Raw genomic sequence first — 24,059 nt, 5'->3', positions numbered from 1 at the left:
TGTAGCAAGGTGGTAAGAAGCGCTTCGGTGGTAATGGGAGGAGTTGAAGCAGGAGGAGCAGCAGCATCAACGTGACTTTCGTCCTCCATGGCCCGTGATAATGTCACGGCTGGCACCCGATACATGAACAAATGCCAAGCACCCTTGTCTCGGCTTCACCAGTAGTGTGACCACCGTTGGGCTTCAGGAGGAGCCCTCAGCTTACTTGGGTGCCACCTGGACTTAACGAGGGGTGCAAGGCGAGATGTTCTGGCTGGCGAAGGGGCACAGCTGTTAGCAAAGTCTTTTTGGGCCGAAGGTCACGATACAAAAGGTATCAGACAGGCTGGGTCGAGGCAGGCGAATATCAGAATCGTCAGGCAGGCAAGGGTCAAACCGGGTTGTCAATCAAGGGGTTAAGCAGGAAGAGTTGTCGTAGGCAGGCGAGGGTCAGGATACAGAGTTCAGAGTAGTCAGGATACAGGCAGGGTCAAACACGGATAATCAAGATACAGAATAACAAGAACAGATGCACTAAGGCTCAGAAGCACCAGGAAACAAATCCTATCACAGGCACCGGCTGGGAAACAGAATGGGCCTTAAATATTCAAATTTCGCGCCAAACGGGTGTCAAAAAACGTGCTGGCGCTAATGCGCCGCGGCGTGCCTACGCCTTTAAGAGGTGCGCAGGCGCGCCTCGCGCGCCCTAGTTTCCAAGATGGCGCCAGCGCCGGCTCGAGGACCATGCGGCGGGCGTCCCCGCCGCATAGGTAAGTTTCTTACAAACTGCTTGGCAGTAGATGTTCGCATCTAGACAAATGGCTGGCAGGGAAAGGGTTAATGACCTGGAGGTGGGCATTGAAAGTTCTCTTTCTATTTTTGCAGATGATACTAAATTGTGCAGAACTATAGGTTCCATGCAGGATGCTGCCACTTTGGAGAGTGATCTGTCTAAATTGGAAAACTGGGCAAACTGGAAAATGAGGTTCGATGTTGATAAATGCAAGGTGGCACTTTGGCAAAAATAATATAAATGCAAGTTATACACTAATTGGCAGTGTGTTGGGAGTTTCCTTAAATGAGAAGGATCTAGGGGTCTTTGTAGATAACACTTTGTCTAATTCTGGGCAGTGTCATTCTGTGGCTACTAAAGCAAATAAAGTTCTGTCTTGCATAAAAAAGGGCATTAACTCAAGGGATGAAAACATAATTATGACTCTTTATAGGTCCCTGGTAAGGCCAGGGACTCCAGTCCTTAAGAGGGATATAAATGAGCTGGAGAGAGTGCAGAGACGTGCAACTACATTGGTTAGAGGGATGGAAGACTTAAATTATGAGGGTAGACTGTCAAAGTTGGGGTTATTTTCTCTGGAAAAAAGATGCTTGCGAGGGGACATGATTACACTTTACAATTACATTAGAGGACATTATAGACAAAAAACAGGAGACCTTTTTACCCATAAAGTGGATCACTGTACCAGAGGCCACCCCTTTAGACTAGAAGCAACGTAGGGGGTTCTTCACAGTCAGGAGAGTGAGGTTGTGGAATGCACTGCCAGGTGATGTTGTGATGGCTGATTCAGTTAATGCCTTTAAGAATGGCTTGGATGATTTTTTGGACATACATAATATCAAAGGCTATTGTGATACTAAACTCTATAGTTAAACTAGGTGTGGGGGGGAGGGTTCAGTAAAAGATTCAGTGGAAGACAGGTTAGATGAGATAGTGGGCAAAGAAAGGGAAAATGGGGAAGGAGATTTGGCTGGGGATACTGTTAAGGATAGGGAGGACCACATGTCATACAGTATGTTCAATATGGTACCAGTATTAAATGTATGTTTACAAATGCAAGAAGTCTGACTGGTAAAATGGGAGAGCTGGAGCTGCTGGTGTTGGAAGGAAAATATGATGTGATTGGTGTGGCCGAAACATGGCTGAATGAGTCGCATGACTGGGCAGTAAATATCAGTGGCTATACTTTGTTTCAGAGGGACAGAGGCAATAGAAAAGGAGGAGGGGTATGTCTGTATGTTAGGCAGGATTTAAAAGCTCATATAAAGGGGTGGTTATGTTAGAAAATGAGGGGGCAGGAGTCGTATGGTTGGAGTTCTTCACCAATTGTAATGAATCCAGCAAATTAATTGTAGGAGTATGCTATAGACCCCCTAATGTAAGTGAGGAGAAAGAGACAAAGCTCCTAATGCAAATAGAAAAGGCTGCTAGTTTAGGTAAAGTAATGATAATGGGGGATTTTAATTACCCAGATATTGACTGGAGCAATGGTACTGCTAGATCAGTTAATGGGAACAAGTTTATAAACTTATTGCACAACAATTTTTTAGCACAGGTTTTTGAGGAGCCTACCAGAAAAAATGTTATTCTTGATTTAGTGATCTCAAATGACCCAGAACTTATAGCAAATGTGCAAGTCATTGAACCCCTGGGTAATAGTGACCATAATGTTATATTGTTTAATGTCTGGTGCAAAAAACAAAAATATACTGGGGCAACAAAAACCATGAATTTTGGAAAAGCTAATTTTAGTGCCTTGAGGGCTGCCCTACAGAGAGCATTGATTGGGGCATTAGGTTTTCAGCTAAAAACACAGAACAGAAATGGTTGTCCTTTAAAATGATATTTAATCATTACTGTTCTCAATTTATTCCCTTAAGGACTAAACGTAGAAGCTCTAAGAATCATCCTGTGTGGCTTAATACATAAGTAAAGAAGTTAATGGGAAAGAAGAGAAAGGCATTTAAAAACTACAAATCTGTAGGGACAAAAGCTGCATTTAATGAATATAAACACTGTAATAAATGTTGTAAATCAGCAATCCGGAAGGCTAAGAAAAGAAATGAAGAGTTAATTGCGGTGGAGGTGAAAACTAACCCTAAAAAGTTTTTTAAATATATTAATAGTAAAAAGATGCAGGTTGAGAGTGTTGCTCCATTAAATAATGGTACCGGTATGGTTGTAACAGATACAGAAAAGGCAAATGTGTTAAATCAGTTCTTTTCTTCAGTGTATACAATAGAGGAGTCTGAGTTCACAGGCTCACTTTATAACTGCACGAATGGTTCAGCTCAATCTAGTCAGTGGCTGACTCAGGATATGATTCAAAAAGCTTTAATACAAATTAATGTAAACAAGGCTCCAGGGCCTGATGACATAAACCCTCAGGTTCTAAGAGAGCTTAGTTCAGTTTTAGACCAGCCCTTATTTCTGATTTTCTCAGATTCACTGTCATCTGGTGTGGTGCCTATTGATTGGAGAAAATCTGATGTTATTCCAAAATATAAAAAAGGGATTACGATCTCAGCCTGGCAATTATAGGCCAGTAAGCTTGACATCTGTGGTGGGCAAATTATTTGAAGGCTTGTTAAGGGATCACATTCAAAATTTTGTTCTAATGAATGGCATTATGAGCAACAATCAGCATGGCTCTTCCGCCTTTAGCAGCCGCTTTTGGTGGAGCACTCCGCTACTCAGATGCCGTCAGGTCTTATTGTGGGAGAACCAAGGAGAGAGTTCTGAGCAAGCAAGGGAACCAAGAGTGGGGTTGTAGAATGGGAAACAAGGAACGTAGTCAAAAGTCAGGCCGCGTTGGCAACAATCAGTCAATATGTTACAGATTTACAAGACTTGAAATAGTGGGGGTTACAGGCCCGGGTCGAATACACCAAAATCACGGTACACAGTCAGGATCCAAGAGAGTAGTTAAAACCAGGCAATAATCTGCACAGGCAACAAACAAGACTTAAACTGGGTCAGGCAGAGTCAGAAACAGATCAAGAACACAGAAGAAAGCACCCAGGAACTATAAAATAGACCTAACGTTGGGGACTGTACAATTGACACCTGCGCCTTTAAATATTCAAATATCGCGCCAATGCATGATGACAACACAGCGCCGGCATGCTAAACCCAGAAACGGCCAGCACACACCTAAGAAGAGCAGCGTGCATCGGTGCGCATGGAGCAAGTCTACGGGCCTCCCTGCGACCAGCGCTGCAGGCGTCCCTGACGCCCCACTATACCACCTTACATTACCCCCACCTCCAGAGTGGGGCCACCGGATCACCTAGGTCTATCAGGAAACCTATTGTGAAACTGCTGCTTGAGATGGTCCGCATGAACATCTGAGGCAGAAACCCAAGACCTCTCCTCAGGACCATAGCCCTTCCAATGGACCAAATACTGTAAGTAGCCCCTAGAAAGACGTAAATCCACCAACGTTTGCATCAAATACTCAGGCTAACCCTCAACAGAAACTGGAGGAGGAGGAGAATGTCAGACCCTCCTGGCAGGCTTTAATAAAGAAACATGAAAAGAATTAGAGATTTTAAGTTCAGGAGGAAGTTCCAAACAAACAGTAGAGGGGTTAATGATTTTGGATACAGGGAAGGGACCAATACATTTAGGACCCAGCTTGGCAGAAGGGACTTTCAACGGAGTATTCTTAGAAGACAACTGGACTGTATCACCAACCTGATAGTCAGGGGATACCCTATGATGTCTATCAGCAGACTACTTTTGGCGTGAGGTATACTGTTATTATTCAATAGGCGATGGAAAATGTTAATGGAGGTGTTGCTGCTTGGGGGATCATAGGTACTTTTGGGTTTAAGGGCCCACTTGTGTAGATCCCCAGTGTCCCCGTTGGCCGGATCATTAACCCTTTCTGTCCCACCAAACCTCTCTCTTAGTCTTTGTTGGCGTGTAAATTTAAAATGATCAACTACATGCTCAAAGGGGTGATTACTCACCATTGGGACGAAGCTCAGTCCTTTGTGTAGCAGGGTCTTTGGCGGTCGGGCCCCTTCTAAAAAAGTCGAGGATGAAGGCGACGATGTCGCGGGTATTGCGTCTGTTGCGCCTATTCCCCCTGCTGCGCCAGTCTCGCGGTCACTGTCCGATCCTTCGCTGCTGGACAGATATCCCGCCGGTCTTTGCAGTCGACTTGGCACTCCTCTCTTTCTGAAGGGAAAACCTCCTTGCAGGCAGCGGTAGACTCTGTTCTCATTATAGTCCTGGATCACTCAAGTTTTTAATTGCAAGTATGTCAGATTTGTACTTGGCTATCTGTTCGTGATATAGTGAATAAAGTACCCCCTCTTGTAAAATATAAGGATATTATTAGTTACCGAGGAGTTTCATGACCATATAAAAACACGAGGCCGAAGGCCGAGTGTTTTTATACAGGTCATGGAACTCTGAGGTAACTTCTAATATCCTCATATTTTACAACTGGGGGTACTTTATTTATTATAATACACACATTTTAGTGAGTCATGTGACAGAAATTACATCACTACTCACCGTTTATAACTGATGACATCACTACTCACCGTTTATAAGGATATAATTTACAGGATATTCATGGCTTTTGTGTATTATATATAGATATAGGTCACTGGCCCCATCTAAAAAACAAGTGCTCTGTAAGACTAGAAATGTATTGTTATTGCTACTTTTTATTAATTGTCTTTCTATTCAGTCCCTCTCCTATTCATATTCCAGTCTCTCTTTCCAACCAGTGCATTGTGCCAGGGTAATTTGGGCCCTAGCAACCATTTCAAACTGGAGAAATGCTGAATAAAAATCTAAATAACTCAAAAAACACAAATAATAAAAAAAATTAAAACCAATTGCAAATGTCTATGTCATATCACTGTCTATATCATATTAAAAGTTAATTTTATCATATTAAAAGTTAAGGTAAACTACCCCTTTAAGGATGAGCACCACAAACAATAGAGTTTTCTTGAGCAGTACAATTCACAGCGAACAGGAGCACCAGCCTGGGGTCTTGGGCAAGCAATTGTAATCACTGGGGGTAACCTAACATTTTGGCACCCTCCAGTATAATATACTGTCCTTTCTCCTACTTTTCTTTCATACTAATGCTTTTATTTTCCTTTTAAAGGGGACCTGTCACCTTAAGAAATAATTCTAAATTGTTTGGTTGAGTTGGTCAAGTAATACAATTTACTTAAACTATGTAAATGCAATGCAACTGTATAAAACTCAAGCACAGGCTACACAGTGGGGCAGATTTATCAGTGGTCGAGGTGAATTTTCGAATTAAAAAAAATTCAGATTTCCAGCTATTTTTGTGTACTTCGACCAGGGAATAGTCCAAATTCGATTTGAATTTGCAAAAAATTTGAATATCGAAATTTAGCATGTACTGTCTCTTTAAAAATTTGACTTCGACCATTCACCATCTAAAACCTGCTGAATTGCTCTTTTAGCCTATGGGGGACCTCCTAGAACTTATTTGGAGTCAATTGGTGGACTTTGAAAAATCAAAGTTTTTTTGGGGAGAAATTCGATCGAATGCGCTATTCCTTCGATTCGAACGATTCGAATTCGGCCGAACACGGACCTATTCGATCGAAAACGGACCTATTCGACCCAAAAAAAACTTTATTTTGGTTGGTCTTTCTGAATTACAATTTCAAAGTTTTTTCAATTCGAAATTTGACCCTTGATAAATATGCCTCTGTGAGCAGAGATGTGGAATATGAGGAGGGCAGTAATAAATAGGAAGTACAGAATTGAAAGGAAAGGCAGTACATGTTTGAGAGCTGGACTTTATGAATGTTTTAATTAAAAAAAAAAAGTTTAATGATTTCTTCCATAAATTTATTATGCAACTTTTTATGTCTGAGTAACAGGTTCCATTTAAGGGAATAATATAGTGAATAAAGTACCCCCTCTTGTAAAATATAAGGATATTATAAGTTACCAAGGAGTTTCATGACCATATAAAAACACGAGGCCGAAGGCCGAGTGTTTTTATACAGGTCATAGAATTCCGAGGTAACTTATAATATCCTCATATTTTACAACTGGGGGTACTTTATTAATTATAATACACAAATTTTAGTGAGTCATGTGACAGAAATTACATCACTACTCACCGTTTATAACTGATGACATCACTACTCACCGTTTATAAGGATATAATTTACAAGATATTCATGGCTTTTGTGTATTATAAATTATTATATAATAAACTACCCCCTATTGTAAAATATAAAGTAATAATAATACTGAGAACAGTAATAATTTAATACATTTCTGTTCTGTATATTTAGCTAAATACCTCATTTCCCAGTCTACCTGCTGAAGTAATGATCCTGGTGCTGGACTTTGCTTGCTAAAATTTTAAAGTCTGCTTGTTTTACTTTTTTGCGTCTAACATTAAATAAGGTATAATTGTAGTCACTATTACCTAGGTGTTCTTATAGTTTGCTATACATTCTCCAATATCAGAGATTACTAGATATGCTTAGGTCCTCAACAATCTGTGACAAAACTGTATATTGTAGAAAGTTTATAAATTTACCATTAAATGTCCTGCTTGTATTTCCTCCAGTCAATACCTGTATAATATAACCCCACCCCCATTATTAAAGTATAAGTAAACCTTTAATAAAAGGAATGAATGAAAAAACTGTGGTGGAAATGGTGATGTTCTGAATGTGGAACTCCAATATAATTGTTCTGGGTGTCAGCACTTCAGATGGATGATGCAGCTCTGCCCGGTGTGGTGAGATATTTATGCTAAGTACTGTCAGGGGTGCTTCGCCAATGAGGCGAGTTGAGGCTGTCGCCTCAGGCAGCAGCACCCCACTAGGTACCAGGGGCGGCAAAAAAGCTGCTCCTGGTACTTTAAGAGCGAATTTCCGGGGGAGGGGGGGCAGCAGCAGTTGCTCAGGCGGTGGAGGGGCCAGGATCGCCCCTGAGTACTGTGCACGTCTACTATTAGCTACATCCTTTATTTACATCACAGATATGGGGCTTTTTATACAGCAGGAGAACTGTTAAAAGCATGCCCGTGACTTAAATCATAGATATGCGGGCTTTCCACACAGCAGAACTGTTAACAACTTGCCCGTTTGAACTTGTCCACGCTGAGGATGACATGTACAAACTAAAGGGACTGCTAACTCCCGCTAGTTTCCATTTAGCAACTTCTGGAACATTTTATTATGCATATCACTTTGTGAATATATGGTTTTATTGAGGGTTTTATGTCACTTGTACTTTAAGGGATTACTGTGTGTGGTGTTAAAGACCTGATATGGGCATTATTTTTCATTAAGACTACACCTGAGTGAATTGTTTTGAAAGGTGTCTGTTTTCTTGTTGATATTGTGCATGTATGTGTTAAACCCAGTGTGCACTGACAGTATTTGAAGTGAATGTAAAAAATTGACGAGAGTGCTATTCTTAGTGCTATTCATATTTTTCTTTCTTTTAATTTCAAGATATTAAGGGATACATGTACAGTTTTTTATGAATGATTTGATTACAACAGCACCACCTTCTGGTCAGTTTCAGAAAAAAACGAATAATGAATGTGAATTGCAAAAGTGCTCTTGTCAATTTTACATTCACTTAATTGAAATGTTTACTTATCCTTTAACACTTTCGGCAAACTAGCAGCCTATTCTTTTTTCAACAGTAGCTGAGTCTCTTTCACTTTGCCACCTACACCTGTTAGGGCATTATTGTTTTCAGTTATGTTACATACAGAATTTATTTCTTTTTTATTTATACATTTTTTATTTCACAAAATAATGTCACAGTAAAAAAAAAAATCTGTTTTAGTGCTTTGAAATTAGTTTTACAGTCAACAATATTTTATATTTGTAAATACTTTTGCAAGGCATTGTATATATCAATTTACTGGTATGAACTATGATTGAAATATAACCTTTGTGACATTGAATTCTAAATATATTTTCCCTTCTAGGTTCATGAAGAAAGCGTGCACATCATCAAAGTTACAAGCAATTTGATAAATGACACGGTTTCCAGTCACCCAGAATGGGCAAAGTAAGCAACCAATATGTTGTAATCTAATCATCGACATTTGTCAGGAAGTAATTTCTTAAAAGCAGGGTGACATTGTTATTATTTGTTTGAGTTAACGGATGTCAACTCAAAATTTTTTTTTTTGGACCTAATAAAAGAAAACATAATTCTAAGCAAATTTGCAATATACATTCATTACAATTTTTTAAAGGGGATCTCTGGCTTCCAAACAAAATCAGCAGAAGAGCAGGGGGCTAGGCTTAGGGAACTGTCAGAAACTTTGTGGATTTTCAAATTACCAAGGCGAAAATGAGGTCAGTCTATAATATAAGCTGATGCTACAAGGCTGATTATTAAATTCTGGTGTTAATTGCACTGGTATCTGTGCTGCCACTGTGTAATTATCTGTATAAATTACTAATCAGTGTTGTTTAGTGACCTTTATATTCCATATATACAGCATATTGTTTGTTGGTCAGATCAGTAGCTGACAACATCACAGAGTATGTGCAGTAAATCAGCAGAAAAGAAGATGGAGGGCTACTGGTGAATATTTGCATACACAGATCTTTACTGCTAAAGGGCTGAGCATGCCTACCCTACTTCTTTATTTAAACTTTAGTTCTCCTTTAACTGGCTTGTTCCTGAGTGCCACCTTATCAATCACATTTTAATCTATCACGTTTAGTAGTTTACATCTGCCTATCCCATAACTCTACACCTTATTAGATTTTTATTAGATTTCCAGGCAGATGGTCTCAGCCTGATCACACACTGCAAGTGAAGAAGATGGGTACAAGACAGAGACAGCGCCAGGCCAGGGTTTTACCAATGCTAAATCCATAGAGCTTCCAGTGGGTGAGAATGCAACAGCACTCGGCAGGTGCTGCATTTCTGACAAAATGGTAGACCAAAAATGGATTTATCAGTTATTTGTTTTATATTTTATCTTCCTTAAGACAATTGCCTACTTATATAATATTTTCCCCAAAACACAATGTTCTCATCACAATACTCCTGCAGTTCCACTACAATGTGTTCAGCACCACTGAAAACACACAGGCACATGCCACCCCAGTACTTCGCTGCAAACAACTGATTTATAAACACATGTTCGAGTCACAAAGGCACCTTTCTCTGGATCCACATAGGGCAATGGTTTGTTGACGCACTAAGAATGGCAGACCCTGCTGGGTCAGCCAAAATTTCTGTTTTAAGGTCCCTTTTCGATTAGTAACTTTCCTAGAGGAAGAACAAAATGGAACTTTTCCAGTTGTACACTTTTTATGAAGGTCTATTTTTTTTCTTGATGAACGGTTCACCTACAACGACAGTTATGGGCAATGTTCCCTCTAGATTAAAGGAGAAGGAAAGCTACTGATGCAGTTTCTTGCCAATAAATTATCCACAATAGTGCAAGCTAGAACTCTATATGTATTTTGTACAATACTTTACCATACCCTAGTAAACAGCCATAGAAGCTCTCTCTGAGTAAGAAAGCAGCTGCCATATCCATTTGGTGTGATGTAACTTCCCTGCAGCGCTCCTGCATCAATGTGTCTCTCACTACTGGCTCTGCTATCTGCTCAGATTAAAGAAGGGAAGGGGAGAGGACGAAGCTGTACAGGCTTCTGCCCCCGGCCCGAGGTTTGAGCTGAAAGATTGAAAACTGATACTGAAGCCCATGTGTAAAGAATAGGAAGAAAGGAATGCAGTGTTTCTTTTCACAGAGCAGCAGCACTGTGAGTATAATTGGGTGTATTTACGTAGACCTTTATGATGAAGCTTACTTTGTGTTAATCTTTCCTTCTCCTTTAATGTAGCAAACAAGATCTACTAAAATTTACAAATACTAAAAAAATATTTGTTATGGTGCAAGTTTGTGTGCTTTGCCTTATGTATGTTTTAGTTTTTTTTTTGTTGTTTATAATGCAGTTGGCTTCCTGAAGCACAGGTTGTTCAGAAAGCTCTTAACTCGGCTGCTAACAATGTGTATCAATATGGCAGAGAATGGATAACCCTCAAGGTAAGAATGCAGGGCATATAACAAAATCTTGTGAATTTGCAGGAACATAATATCTATAAGGCTAATTTCATATATCTCTACTACTTGCTTTCTGCTTACATCAATTAAGTGCAGCAGTTCACCCTTTAACTCAACCTGACTTTGGATTATAAATCTTCAGGGAAATTCATTGAGCATCCTGCTGTCAGTGGAAAGTGTTTAAATGAGAACTATACCCCAATCCATTAGTAGCCCCCATTCACCCCCTCCACGCCAGGGCAGGAACTAGGGGTAACATAGTAACATAGTAACATAGTAAGTAAGGTTGAAAAAAGACACATGTCCATCGAGTTCAACCTTTTTAAGGTGAAGAGGCAGAAGAGGTAGCTGCTTATGGCGCAATGATTGGGGGGCGCTGGGCAAGTACCTCTTCTGCCTAACCCTAGACCAAACTCACTTTTAATTCAGCTTGCGTGCTATGCGAGCTGCATTATCATGCATGCGCGCGAGAGAACGTTGTTACCACGCATGCACATGCAACAGCTTTACCATGTATTTGCGCATCGGGGAAAGGTAGGGGGGCGAGCTGGCCGGCTGTGTTGCCTAGGGCGCCTGGCCCGCCTCTGCTCCACACTTTCTCACCGCATTCCACTATAGTACAATATTTAGAAAAGTTTTGCTGAGACAGACTACTCTATGCAAAGTAGTGCAGCAGAGCTCACGGGTGCCATTTTCATTATCTTCAGAAACACTTGCGAAAGGATGTGCAGTTAGAGCTGTTTGGTAAACCGCCTACTGCGAATGTGCTAGAACGCTCTGTAAAGAGCCAAAGGGAATAAGAGGATCAAAGATTGCACCCCTGAGCTCTGCTGTGCTACTCTGCATGGAGAGGTCTGTGTGACTTTTCTGAATAGTCGACTATGGAGGGAGGGGGCGAATGGCAACATTCAGAGTTGGTGTGAACATGTTATCAGATGTAAACATTTTATTATTAGTGCTGCTTGCGAAGCAAAGCATCACTACTGTTATCTTGCAAACTTATTTTTATTTAGTGGTGCTTGCGAAGCAAAGCATCACTACTGTTATCTTGCAAACTTATTTTTATTCTTCTTCCGTATGAAAGTTTGGCGCGTAACTAGTCCCGCACCGTTTGTCCTAGACCCATGAATGAGGTGTCAAATCGTGCGGCTTAATCGGGAATGGGGTGGTATGACTTTTCTAAGGGGTGGGTGGTTAATTGCCCCTTGCGGGGGTAATTAACCACCCCGAAAAGTCCCATAGATTAACATTGAGGCCAACTTTTGACGGATTCTAGCGCAGAGAGGGAATCTTGTAGAAACGTTAAATTTACCACATTTGAAGAGGTTTGCGACCTGTGTCAGATGATACCCCACACGAGGGTATAAGTTTTACCCCCGGGGCAGGAGAGGTCCCCAAATTTGCCCCATTGACTTATAATGGGGAATTTATCGAATAATTAGTTTGTCGCAGACCCATGAATGAGGTGTCAAACCGTTCAGCTTATTCGGGAATGGGGTGTTGTGACTTTTCTGTCCTATTTTGGGGACCCAAAAAAGTGAGCGGAGCCGCAAACAACCAATCAGATTTTCCCTATTGACTTCAATGAGAAAATGTAAACAGCTGTAATTCTCACAGTAATAAAGCCAGAGCTCCCAAACTTGGCACCGTGGGTCACTGGGTGACTGCGGCCAAAATTTACAAAAAGTGGGCGGAGTCTACAACAGCCAATCAAATTTCAGCCATTCAATTAAATAGGAAAATTTTAAACTGCTGCCGCTCTTAGACGGTTAATGGCAGCCTCCTCAAAGTTGGCACAGTTGGTCACTGGGGGACTGGGATTAAAATTAAGAAAAGTGGGTGGAGCCAAAACCAACCAATCAGATTTCTTTGATTGGTTTTAATGGGAAAAATTAAGAAGGCTGCCATTCTCTCAGTATTGATGTCAGGGACCTTGAATATCACAAATGTGGTCGCTGGGGGTTTCCACTTCAAGTTTAGAAAAACAACCAATCAAATTTCATTCATTGATTTTCAATAGAAAAAAATAGAAATGCTGCCATTTTTACACATTAAATGACAGCATTCCCAAACTTTGGTATGTTAGTCACTGAGTGACTGTGGTTCACAATTAGGAAAAAAAGGGGCGGGGCAACAACAGCCAATCAGATTTCAGCCTTTGACCTTAATGAAAAATGATAAACTGCTGCTATTATCACGGTTTAAATGCTAGGTGTACCAAACTTGGCTCAATTACTCACTGGGTGACTGCGGTCAAAATTTAGGAAAAGTGGGTGGAGCCATAAACAGCCAATCCGTTTTCACCTATTGACTTCAATGTAAAATTTTTGATTACCGCCGTTCTCACAGTTTTAAAACCGGAGGCCCCAAACTTGGCACTGACCATGACTAGGTAACTGGGGTTAAAATTCAGAAAAATGGGCGGAGCTTAAGACAGCCAATCAAATTTTACCTAACGCTATTCAATGGGAATATTTAAATTCCTGTCATTCTTACACTGTTAATGTAAGAGTGCTCAAACTTGGTCCATTTGGTGACTGGGTTACAAATTTTTAAAAGTGGGCGGAGCCAAAAATAGCCAGTTTGTTTGGATTGATTTCAATGGTAAAATTTGGTTGGCTTTAAATTTCACCGGTTTAATCCGGATTCTACCGACTTTGTGTACTCTCTAGGCACCAGGGGCGACTGGGCAAGACACCCAACATATATGGGGGGCCTGAGTTTTGCCACGGCAAGCACCACTCACATTTTCTTCAGGAAATGTACCTCTCTAGTTAATAATTACTACACTATAAACCCCCTTTTGCTACCCATGCCTATTTACTATTTTCCTACATTTCTAAGTTCTATTTCATTTATCCATTTCTCCTATTATTTATGAATTTTTCATTTCCTTTTTTAATTTTTCCTTTTCTTTTGTTCTTTTTTTAATCTCCCCTTTTCTAGTTTTATTTTTGAGCATATAAACCGATCAAGGTCTAGGAAACATACTTTACCACATTGTTTTTCATTCAGTATTCATATCATTGTCCGTTAATAGTAGATTTACAGTACATTGATACAGAACTACACATCTCTGTACCCTAGTCAGCCCTAAGCTATTGGTAACATGTAAAGTTTGTAGCTTGAAGGAGTTGTTCAACTTAAAATTAACTTTTAGGGTGAAACCAGTGTAGTAACTATAATGCAGCAGACCCCACGGTCGCCGGGGGACAGGGAGGCCCAGACTGCAGGGTGAAATCTCCCTGCTCATGGTAAAATTTCTGCATACCACAAGTTCAGGCTTTCAGATGGGCTGGACGGAGGAGAGGTTGGCATGCATGAGTGCAGCTAACCTGGGCCCCCTGAAGAATTTTTTGCAGGGAGACCCAGTTAGCTGTAGATGACACTGATTTTTACCACTGCTGTCATCAAAAATAGAACAGCATTTAGACTCCCCATCCATATTGATGGTTAAACAAAAACTACACCACTTATTCCATATGGATTGGTTGGAAGCAATAACCAAAAAGGAACACAACACAACAAAATTCTTTAACACCTGGACACCGTATATAATGACACTCCCACAACATACCAGAAATCTCACGGTCTACACATTCAGACGAACCACATGGTATGAGGAAGAAACACTTGTAGTGGAGTCATCCCAATACCTCAACAACTGGCAACGTGAACAAGAATTACTGACTTTCGTGCCTCCCAGGAGCCATCAGATTAACAGACTGCTGGCAATCTACCCATTGAGTCCTACGTAATACTATTTAATATGTTTTGAGCTGTATGTTTTGTATTGTACTTATGTTATTGTAAACCTATTATTGGAAACTGTTGAACTTACACCATGCTTACTATAATTATTCACATTCCTGCAAACTGACACAGTTTTTATATGTTATATATAAATAAAAACATGTTTGAAAAAAAAAAAAAATAGAACAGCAAAGGTTGAATCAACAATTTACTTTAGGTCCTCTGCTTTTGTCCCACATGGCACAAAAACACATTGGGAGGTCAACTGACATGAAATGAACTATAGTGTGAATGTGGGTGTTCAGATGGTATAAAGGTACCTTTATATACCTTTATTGGCTAACTAAGATAATCATAGCAAGATTTTCAGAACATTTTAGCTCCTTTTTAAGCTGCTTGTAATTTTTTTTGCCCTGTGACTGGCTAACACGATACAACAACTTTACCTGGATGTTTACATGCACATGCAATGAGCACCAGACTCTAATAGACAATAAAAAATGTCGAGCAGTTTTAAAATTGACGTACAATTTGAAAAATTATCACACGGAAAAAAACTCCCATTGATGGCAATGTGTGAATTTTATACCGTTTTGCAAATTTTTGGCGAAACGTGTCAGATTCACCTGTCACTACAGATAAACATTCGTTGGCCTCTAAAATACCCTAAGGGTACTTTCCAGCCTGCCAAATTACACTTGTACGAAGCAGATCAAGGGCATTCATTCGCCTGTGGTTTATACGCAGGCATTGAAAAGAAGATGATCTGCTCTATGTTCCGCTAGCCTAACAAAACAGATGCTGCTTTCTAATAAATATATATAGATGGATATTTCTCTTAGATTCTATTCAGCCTCTACCATTAGGTAGTCCTTACAGGTATCTATGGGGCAGATTTATCAAAAAGATTAAAGCTCACCACAGAAAATGTACCCACTTTCCATTCATTCAATGAGATTTTTAGAAGCATATTTTTAATGGGTGAAAATAGGAATGAATTTTATAAGATTTGCATATTGAAAGTGAACAACCCATTTAAAGGAGAAGAAAATGTGTTTACTACTTGGGGTGCCAAATGTTAGGCACCCCCCAATGAACGTATTTACTTACTTGAAACCCCGGGCAGTTGCTCCTATCAGAAGATAAATGCACCGGCCCGGGGTTATTCCAGCGAGCACCACAGATCGCTTCTCTTCCAGCTTCTTCTTTAGTCTCGCGGCTGTGCGTGCACATTAGAGTGAAAGCCGAACCTTAACTAAAAAGTTGGCTTTTTCATTCTACCGCGTCTGCGTCTGCCACGTGAAAGAAAAGAAGTGCTCCGTGGTGCTCCCTGGAATAACCCCCGGGCCGGTGCAGTTTTCTGCTAATAGGAGCACCGGCCCAGGTTTCAGGTAAGTAAATACATTTACTTGGGGGTAAACGACTTTCCTTCTCCTTTAATGAATAATGTGATATAGAGAGAGAGATGTTACAAAAGTGTAAGCAAAAATGAATGAGAATTGCAGTATGTACTTGGTGTAAGCAAAAATGAATGAGAATTGCAGTATGTACTTGATAATATTTTTTACTTTGCTTAAAATTTTATTTTAATTCTCTTTGCAGTTGCATAAGATTTTAGGGGAGAAGGTCAACAACACAGCAGTCATTGAGAAGCAGGTTCTAGAGCTGTGGGACAGACTGTATCATTCTTGGTTTATTAAGGTAAGTTAGCTCAATAACTTTTTTTTCTATTACAGCTTTTGGGTGGAGCTTATGTTAAACCTGTTTATTTCACCTGTTAAAAATATATGCCACAGGTACCACAGGTTGGCATGCTATGGCCTCTTCTGTAGAATGCAGGGGAAAAAGTAATAAGGAAAATGTTTAATTAGGAGAGAGAAAAAAGCTGTTGAAGAAAATATGTCAAAATCCAAAAGGTAAGTGGGAGGGGTCAAGAAAAAAAGGAAGAGATGGGGAAATATTAGTCTTATTGTTACCCATTGTATGAACGTGACTTGAAAAAAGTTGTTATGCCTTGCTAGGGAGTTATGTGGCCATGTAAGAGAAACTTCTGTTCTGATCAGCCTTCCACAACATAAGTGCAGAACTACAGAGGACACAGACCTGGTGCAGGACGTATAGGGGCCCAATGAGGCCCTAATTAATGAGCAATTTCAACATATATTGGTAAACAGGACAACCTCTGGATATGTTGGGGGACCTAAAATTAACCTATTGTGAGGGCCCATTTACATCTAGTTATGCCACTGTTTAAAGTATATGGCCTGGTTAACAATGCTCCCTTGTGTTCCCTTACAAAGCATAACATCTCATCTAGAATATTATGTACGTTACAAAAGATATACTGTATACAAATACACTTTGAAATTTAAGCTGGTTTGCCCCATGGTTGAATGTAATAAAGTGACCTGAAGCTTTCTGTTCAAATATTTTGGCTAATCTTTTCGCTTTTACCAGGTATAACACACAAACACAGGTGTAACACATGTAATATGCTTAAACTAAACAGTTCTCCACTCTTTTGATTATCAGATACAGTGCATTTTACTCTAGTTCACAGGGTTTTTAACTCAGATTTGAAGGAAAGTACATTATTAGAATATATAGAATAAGTACAGGTATGGTATCCATTATCGGGAAACCCGTTATCCAGAAAGCTCAGAATTATGGAATGGCCGTCTCCCATAGACTCCATTATAATGAAATAATCCAAATATTTAAAATGTATATCCTTTTTCCTCTGTAATAATAAGAAAGTATCTTGTACTTGATCCAAACGAAGATATAATTAATCCTTATTAGAAGCAAAAAAAAATGTGTTTATTTCATCTTTACATGATTTTCTAGTAGACTTTTAGTAGAAAGTTTGAAGATCCAGACTACGGAAAAATCCATTATCCGGAAAACCCCAGGTCCCGAGCATTCTGTATAATAGGTCCCATACCTGTACATATATAATTGTATAACCATATTAGTTTTTCTTATGTTATTTATTCTTATGTTATTTTTGTGCACTTAATAGTATGTCGACCTGTTTGTTTCCCCCTTTACAGAATGTCACTCATTCTGGCAGGCACAAGGGACACAAGATGCAAATACAACGACAAAATAGTTGGCTGGGAGATATTCTGGACTGGCAGGATATTGCATCATTTGTTCATGAGAATATCGAAACCTTTCTTTCAGTAAGACATAATTTCACCCTATTATCTGCAGCCTCTTGTTGTCCTTAAATCCACTATTAACCCTTTAAGTGCCAGCAGAATTTCACATTTTGGTTACGCGAAATGCCAGCCGTTTTTGAAACATTTTGTGCTCTCTCACTTTAGGGGCATTTTCTGAGGGGAAACCTATAGTTTACCTAGGAAAACTATACATTGTTTTTTTCGGTAGAAACTGAGCTTTCTAAATCTGCCTGAGTTTTCATGTATTTCCACCTGTGCAAAAAAATTTATAGTGCTAAATACCAAAAAAAAATGAAAAATTACCATTTTTCATCGTATATCAATTTATACCAGAAAAATATTTCATTTTACGGATGAAAATCCAACTGATTTGGAAAGCCTTATGTCTCTCGAACGTGCCAATACCAGATATGTATAGTTTTAGGGAGATTTAGGATTTCTGTACAGCAAAAACTCCCGGCAGTATATTACCGAATTTTGAAAGCACTAAGGCAGAAAACGGCATGCTTTAGATTCCAAGGCAAAAAATCCTGAAACCGTAGGTTTACCCCAGAAAACCATACATTTTTGAAAAGTACACATTCTGCCGATTACAAAATGGGTAACTATGTCTCTCTACTCCCAACTACCAAACATAAAAGCTTGTCTGAACATAGCGGTTTTTCAACAAAAAATTCAAAATTCTGAAAAATCATTTCAAAGGTTTTATTTTGCTGCTCCGCATATCCCAAACTATATTAGGTACCAAGAAAAAGCACCTGAAATATGATTGCCAGGGGTCCACTGAACAATTTGATACCCATTATGCATAGGTTTACCAAAGTATCTGGCATTTAGAGACACCAATATGTAGTTAGCACATCCAAATTGTTCAGGACTTTACTTCAGCTACTGAGAAATCAACACATTGACTGCATTTTTTGTGGGGTAAAAACACAGAAATATATGTTTACCCCCCAAACCCATATATTTTTGGAAAGTACACATTCTACCGAATCTAAAATATGTACCCATGCCTTTCTGCTCCAAACTACTGAGTCGCAAGGCTTTCCCACAATTGTCGGTTTTGGTGAAATATCTGAAAATTGCCTCAAAGCTTCAACTTCCCAGCACCATATCACCCATGTATCGTTACGCACCAAGAAAAAGCACCCTAAATATGATTGCCAGGGTTCCTCCAAACAGTTTGGTGGCCATTGTTCATAGGTTTACCAAAGTATCTGGCATTTAGAGGCCTCAAAATGAAGTTAGCGCATACAAATAGTCCTGTGGGTAACTTCATCTAATGAAAAATCAACACATTGACTGCATTTTTGTGGGGTAAAAACACAGAAATATATGTTTACCCCCCAAACCCATATATTTTTGGAAAGTACACATTCTACTGAATCTAAAATGGGTACCCATGCCTTTCTGCTCCAAACTACTGAGTCGCAAGGCTTTCCCAAAGTTGTCGGTTTTGGTGAAATATCTGAAAATTGCCTCAAAGCTTCAACTTCCCAGCACCATATCACCCATGTGTCATTACGTACTAAGAAAAAGCACCCTAAATATGATTGCCAGGGTTCCTCTGAACATTTTGGTGGCCATTGTTCATAAGTTTACCAAAGTATCTGGCATTTAGAGGCCCCAAAATGATGTTAGCACATACAAACAGTCCCGTGGGTAACTTCAGCTAATGAAAAATCAACACATTGACTGCATTTTTGTGGGGTAAAAACACAGAAATATATGTTTACCCCCCAAAACCCATATATTTTTGGAAAGTACACATTCTACAGAATCTAAAATGGGTACCCATGCCTTTCTGCTCCAAACTACTGAGTCGCAAGGCTTTCCCACAATTGTCAGTTTTGGTGAAATATCTGAAAATTGCCTCAAAGCTTCAACTTCTCAGCACCATATCACCCATGTATCGTTATGCACCAAGAAAAAGCACCCTAAATATGATTGCCAGGGTTCCTCCGAACAGTTTGGTGGCCATTGTTCATAGGTTTACCAAAGTATCTGGCATTTAGAGGCCCCAAAATGAAGTTAGCGCATACAAACAGTCCCGTGGGTAACTTCAGCTAATGAAAAATCAACACATTGACTGCATTTTTGTGGGGTAAAAACACAGAAATATATGTTTACCCCCCAAACCCATACATTTTTGGAAAGTACACATTCTACAGAATCTAAAATGGGTACCCATGCCTTATTGCTCCAAACTACTGAGTCGCAAGGCTTTCCCAAAGTTGTCGGTTTTGGTGAAATATCTGAAAATTGCTTCAAAGCTTCAACTTCCCAGCACCATATCACCCATGTGTCATTACGTACTAAGAAAAAGCACCCTAAATATGATTGCCAGGGTTCCTCTGAACATTTTGGTGGCCATTGTTCATAAGTTTACCAAAGTATCTGGCATTTAGAGGCCCCAAAATGAAGTTAGCGCATACAAACAGTCCCGTGGGTAACTTCAGCTAATGAAAAATCAACACATTGACTGAATTTTTGTGGGGTAAAACACAGAAATATATGTTTACCCCCCAAAACCCATATATGTTTGGAAAGTACACATTCTACCGAATCTAAAATGGGTACCCATGCCTTTCTGCTCCAAACTACTGAGTCGCAAGGCTTTCCCAAAGTTGTCGGTTTTGGTGAAATATCTGAAAATTGCCTCAAAGCTTCAACTTCCCAGCACCATATCACCCATGTATCGTTACGCACCAAGAAAAAGCACCCTAAATATGATTGCCAGGGTTCCTCCAAACAGTTTGGTGGCCATTGTTCATAGGTTTACCAAAGTATCTGGCATTTAGAGGCCCCAAAATGAAGTTAGCGCATACAAACAGTCCCGTGGGTAACTTCAGCTAATGAAAGATCAACAAATTGACTGCATTTTTGTGGGGTAAAAAACAGAAATATATGTTTACCCCCCAAAACCCATATATTTTTGGAAAGTACACATTCTACAGAATCTAAAATGGGTACCCATGCCTTTCTGCTCCAAACTACTGAGTCGCAAGGCTTTCCCACAATTGTCGGTTTTGGTGAAATATCTGAAAATTTCCTCAAAGCTTCAACTTCTCAGCACCATATCACCCATGTATCGTTATGCACCAAGAAAAAGCACCCTAAATATGATTGCCAGGGTTCCTCCGAACAGTTTGGTGGCCATTGTTCATAGGTTTACCAAAGTATCTGGCATTTAGAGGCCCCAAAATGAAGTTAGCGCATACAAACAGTCCCGTGGGTAACTTCAGCTAATGAAAAATCAACACATTGACTGCATTTTTGTGGGGTAAAAACACAGAAATATATGTTTACCCCCCAAACCCATACATTTTTGGAAAGTACACATTCTACAGAATCTAAAATGGGTACCCATGCCTTATTGCTCCAAACTACTGAGTCGCAAGGCTTTCCCAAAGTTGTCGGTTTTGGTGAAATATCTGGAAATTGCCTCAAAGCTTCAACTTTCCAGCATCGTATTGTCCATGTATCATTACCAGCATAAAGCATCCTAAATATAAACATATGGGTCTACTAAACAGTTTGATACCCAATGTGCATAGATATACCAAACTATGTGGCGCACAGAGACCCCCAAATGACAATATGTATAGACATTTTCACGGCTGACGCGCTGGCTGCTGCAATATAACCACCCGGTGTGTGTATTATGCGACATTAGCCCACCTAACAGTACAGATACCCCAGAAAACCATATATTTTCAGAAAGTACACATTCTGACGAATCCAATATGGGTAAATAAGTGTTTCTACTGCAAACTGCCAAACTGCAAAGCAATGCTGAACATAACGTTTTTTATCAAATTTCGGAAAATCGTCACAAAGCTTGAATTTTACCCCATTATATGCCACACATTTCGTAACGTATCAGCATAAAACATCCTAAATATGAACGCCAGGGGTCTACTGAACACTTTGATGCCCAATATGCATAGATATACCAAACTATGTGGCGCACAGAGACCCCCAAATGACAATAGTGTATATACATTTTCACGGCTGACGCTCTGGCTGCTGCAATATGAGCACCTGGAGTGTGTATTATGCGACATTAGACCCCCCTAACAGTACAGAGACCCCAGAAAACCATATATTTTCAGAAAGTACACATTCTGACGAATCCAATATGGGTAAATAAGTGTTTCTACTGCAAACTGCCAAACTGCAAAGCAATGCTGAACATAACGGTTTTTATCAAATTTCTGAAAATCGTCACAAAGCTTGAATTTTACCCCATTACATGCCACACATTTCGTAACGTATCAGCATAAAACATCCTAAATATGAACGCCAGGGGTCTACTGAACACTTTGATGCCCAGTATGCATAGATATAGCAAACTATGTGGCGTACAGAGACCCCCAAATGACAATAGTGTATATACATTTTCACGGCTGACGCGCTGGCTGCTGCAATATAAGCACCTGGTGTGTGTATTATGCAACATTAGACCCCCCTAACAGTACAGAGACCCCAGAAAACCATATATTTTCAGAAAGTACACATTCTGACGAATCCGATATGGGTAAATAAGTGTTTCTACTGCAAACTGCCAAACTGCAAAGCAATGCTGAACATAACGGTTTTTATCAAATTTCTGAAAATCGTCACAAAGCTTGAATTCTACCCCATTATATGCCACACATTTCGTAACGTATCAGCATAAAACATCCTAAATATGAACGCCAGGGGTCTACTGAACACTTTGATGCCCAGTATGCATAGATATAGCAAACTATGTGGCGTACAGAGACCCCCAAATGACAATAGTGTATATACATTTTCACGGCTGACGCGCTGGCTGCTGCAATATAAGCACCTGGTGTGTGTAATATGCAACATTAGACCCCCCTAACAGTACAGAGACCCCAGAAAACCATATATTTTCAGAAAGTACACATTCTGACGAATCCAATATGGGTAAATAAGTGTTTCTACTGCAAACTGCCAAACTGCAAAGCAATGCTGAACATAACGGTTTTTATCAAATTTCTGAAAATCGTCACAAAGTTTGAATTTTACCCCATTATATGCCCCACATTTCGTAACTTATCAGCATAAAACATCCTAAATATGAACGCCAGGGGTCTACTGAACACTTTGATGCCCAATATGCATAGATATACCAAACTATGTGGCGCACAGAGACCCCCAAATGACAATAGTGTATATACATTTTCACGGCTGACGCTCTGGCTGCTGCAATATGAGCACCTGGAGTGTGTATTATGCGACATTAGACCCCCCTAACAGTACAGAGACCCCAGAAAACCATATATTTTCAGAAAGTACACATTCTGACGAATCCAATATGGGTAAATAAGTGTTTTTACTGCAAACTGCCAAACTGCAAAGCAATGCTGAACATAACGGTTTTTATGAAATTTCTGAAAATCGTCACAAAGCTTGAATTTTACCCCATTATATGCCCCACATTTCGTAACTTATCAGCATAAAACATCCTAAATATGAACGCCAGGGGTCTACTGAACACTTTGATGCCCAGTATGCATAGATATAGCAAACTATGTGGCGTACAGAGACCCCCAAATGACAATAGTGTATATACATTTTCACGGCTGACGCGCTGGTTGCTGCAATATAAGCACCTGGTGTGTGTATTATGCAACATTAGACCCCCCTAACAGTACAGAGACCCCAGAAAACCATATATTTTCAGAAAGTACACATTCTGACGAATCCAATATGGGTAAATAAGTGTTTCTACTGCAAACTGCCAAACTGCAAAGCAATGCTGAACATAACGGTTTTTATCAAATTTCTGAAAATCGTCACAAAGCTTGAATTCTACCCCATTATATGCCACACATTTCGTAACGTATCAGCATAAAACATCCTAAATATGAACGCCAGGGGTCTACTGAACACTTTGATGCCCAGTATGCATAGATATAGCAAACTATGTGGCGTACAGAGACCCCCAAATGACAATAGTGTATATACATTTTCACGGCTGACGCGCTGGCTGCTGCAATATAAGCACCTGGTGTGTGTAATATGCAACATTAGACCCCCCTAACAGTACAGAGACCCCAGAAAACCATATATTTTCAGAAAGTACACATTCTGACGAATCCAATATGGGTAAATAAGTGTTTCTACTGCAAACTGCCAAACTGCAAAGCAATGCTGAACATAACGGTTTTTATCAAATTTCTGAAAATCGTCACAAAGTTTGAATTTTACCCCATTATATGCCCCACATTTCGTAACTTATCAGCATAAAACA

The 24,059-nt window shown here is 39.8% G+C and overlaps 1 protein-coding gene across 3 annotated transcripts in view; it reads left to right on the top strand.

Moving 5' to 3' along the window:
- The window catches only part of LOC108719066 (transmembrane protein 245), a 173,049-nt gene that overhangs the window by 77,536 nt on the left and 71,454 nt on the right, over nucleotides 1-24,059 (top strand). For all 3 annotated transcript variants that reach the window (XM_041566221.1, XM_041566220.1, XM_018267675.2), the window contains 4 exons: nucleotides 8,748-8,830; nucleotides 10,745-10,835; nucleotides 16,209-16,307; nucleotides 17,660-17,791. In XM_041566221.1, coding sequence (XP_041422155.1) covers nucleotides 8,748-8,830; nucleotides 10,745-10,835; nucleotides 16,209-16,307; nucleotides 17,660-17,791 — 405 coding nt within the window. The remainder of the gene's footprint in view (nucleotides 1-8,747; nucleotides 8,831-10,744; nucleotides 10,836-16,208; nucleotides 16,308-17,659; nucleotides 17,792-24,059) is intronic.

This window comes from Xenopus laevis, chromosome 6L (genome assembly GCF_017654675.1).
Source record: "Xenopus laevis strain J_2021 chromosome 6L, Xenopus_laevis_v10.1, whole genome shotgun sequence".
In the NCBI taxonomy this organism is placed as follows: Eukaryota; Metazoa; Chordata; class Amphibia; order Anura; family Pipidae; genus Xenopus; species Xenopus laevis.
The sequence above is the reverse complement of the archived record's forward strand: the minus strand, read 5'-3'. Positions and strand labels throughout refer to the sequence as shown.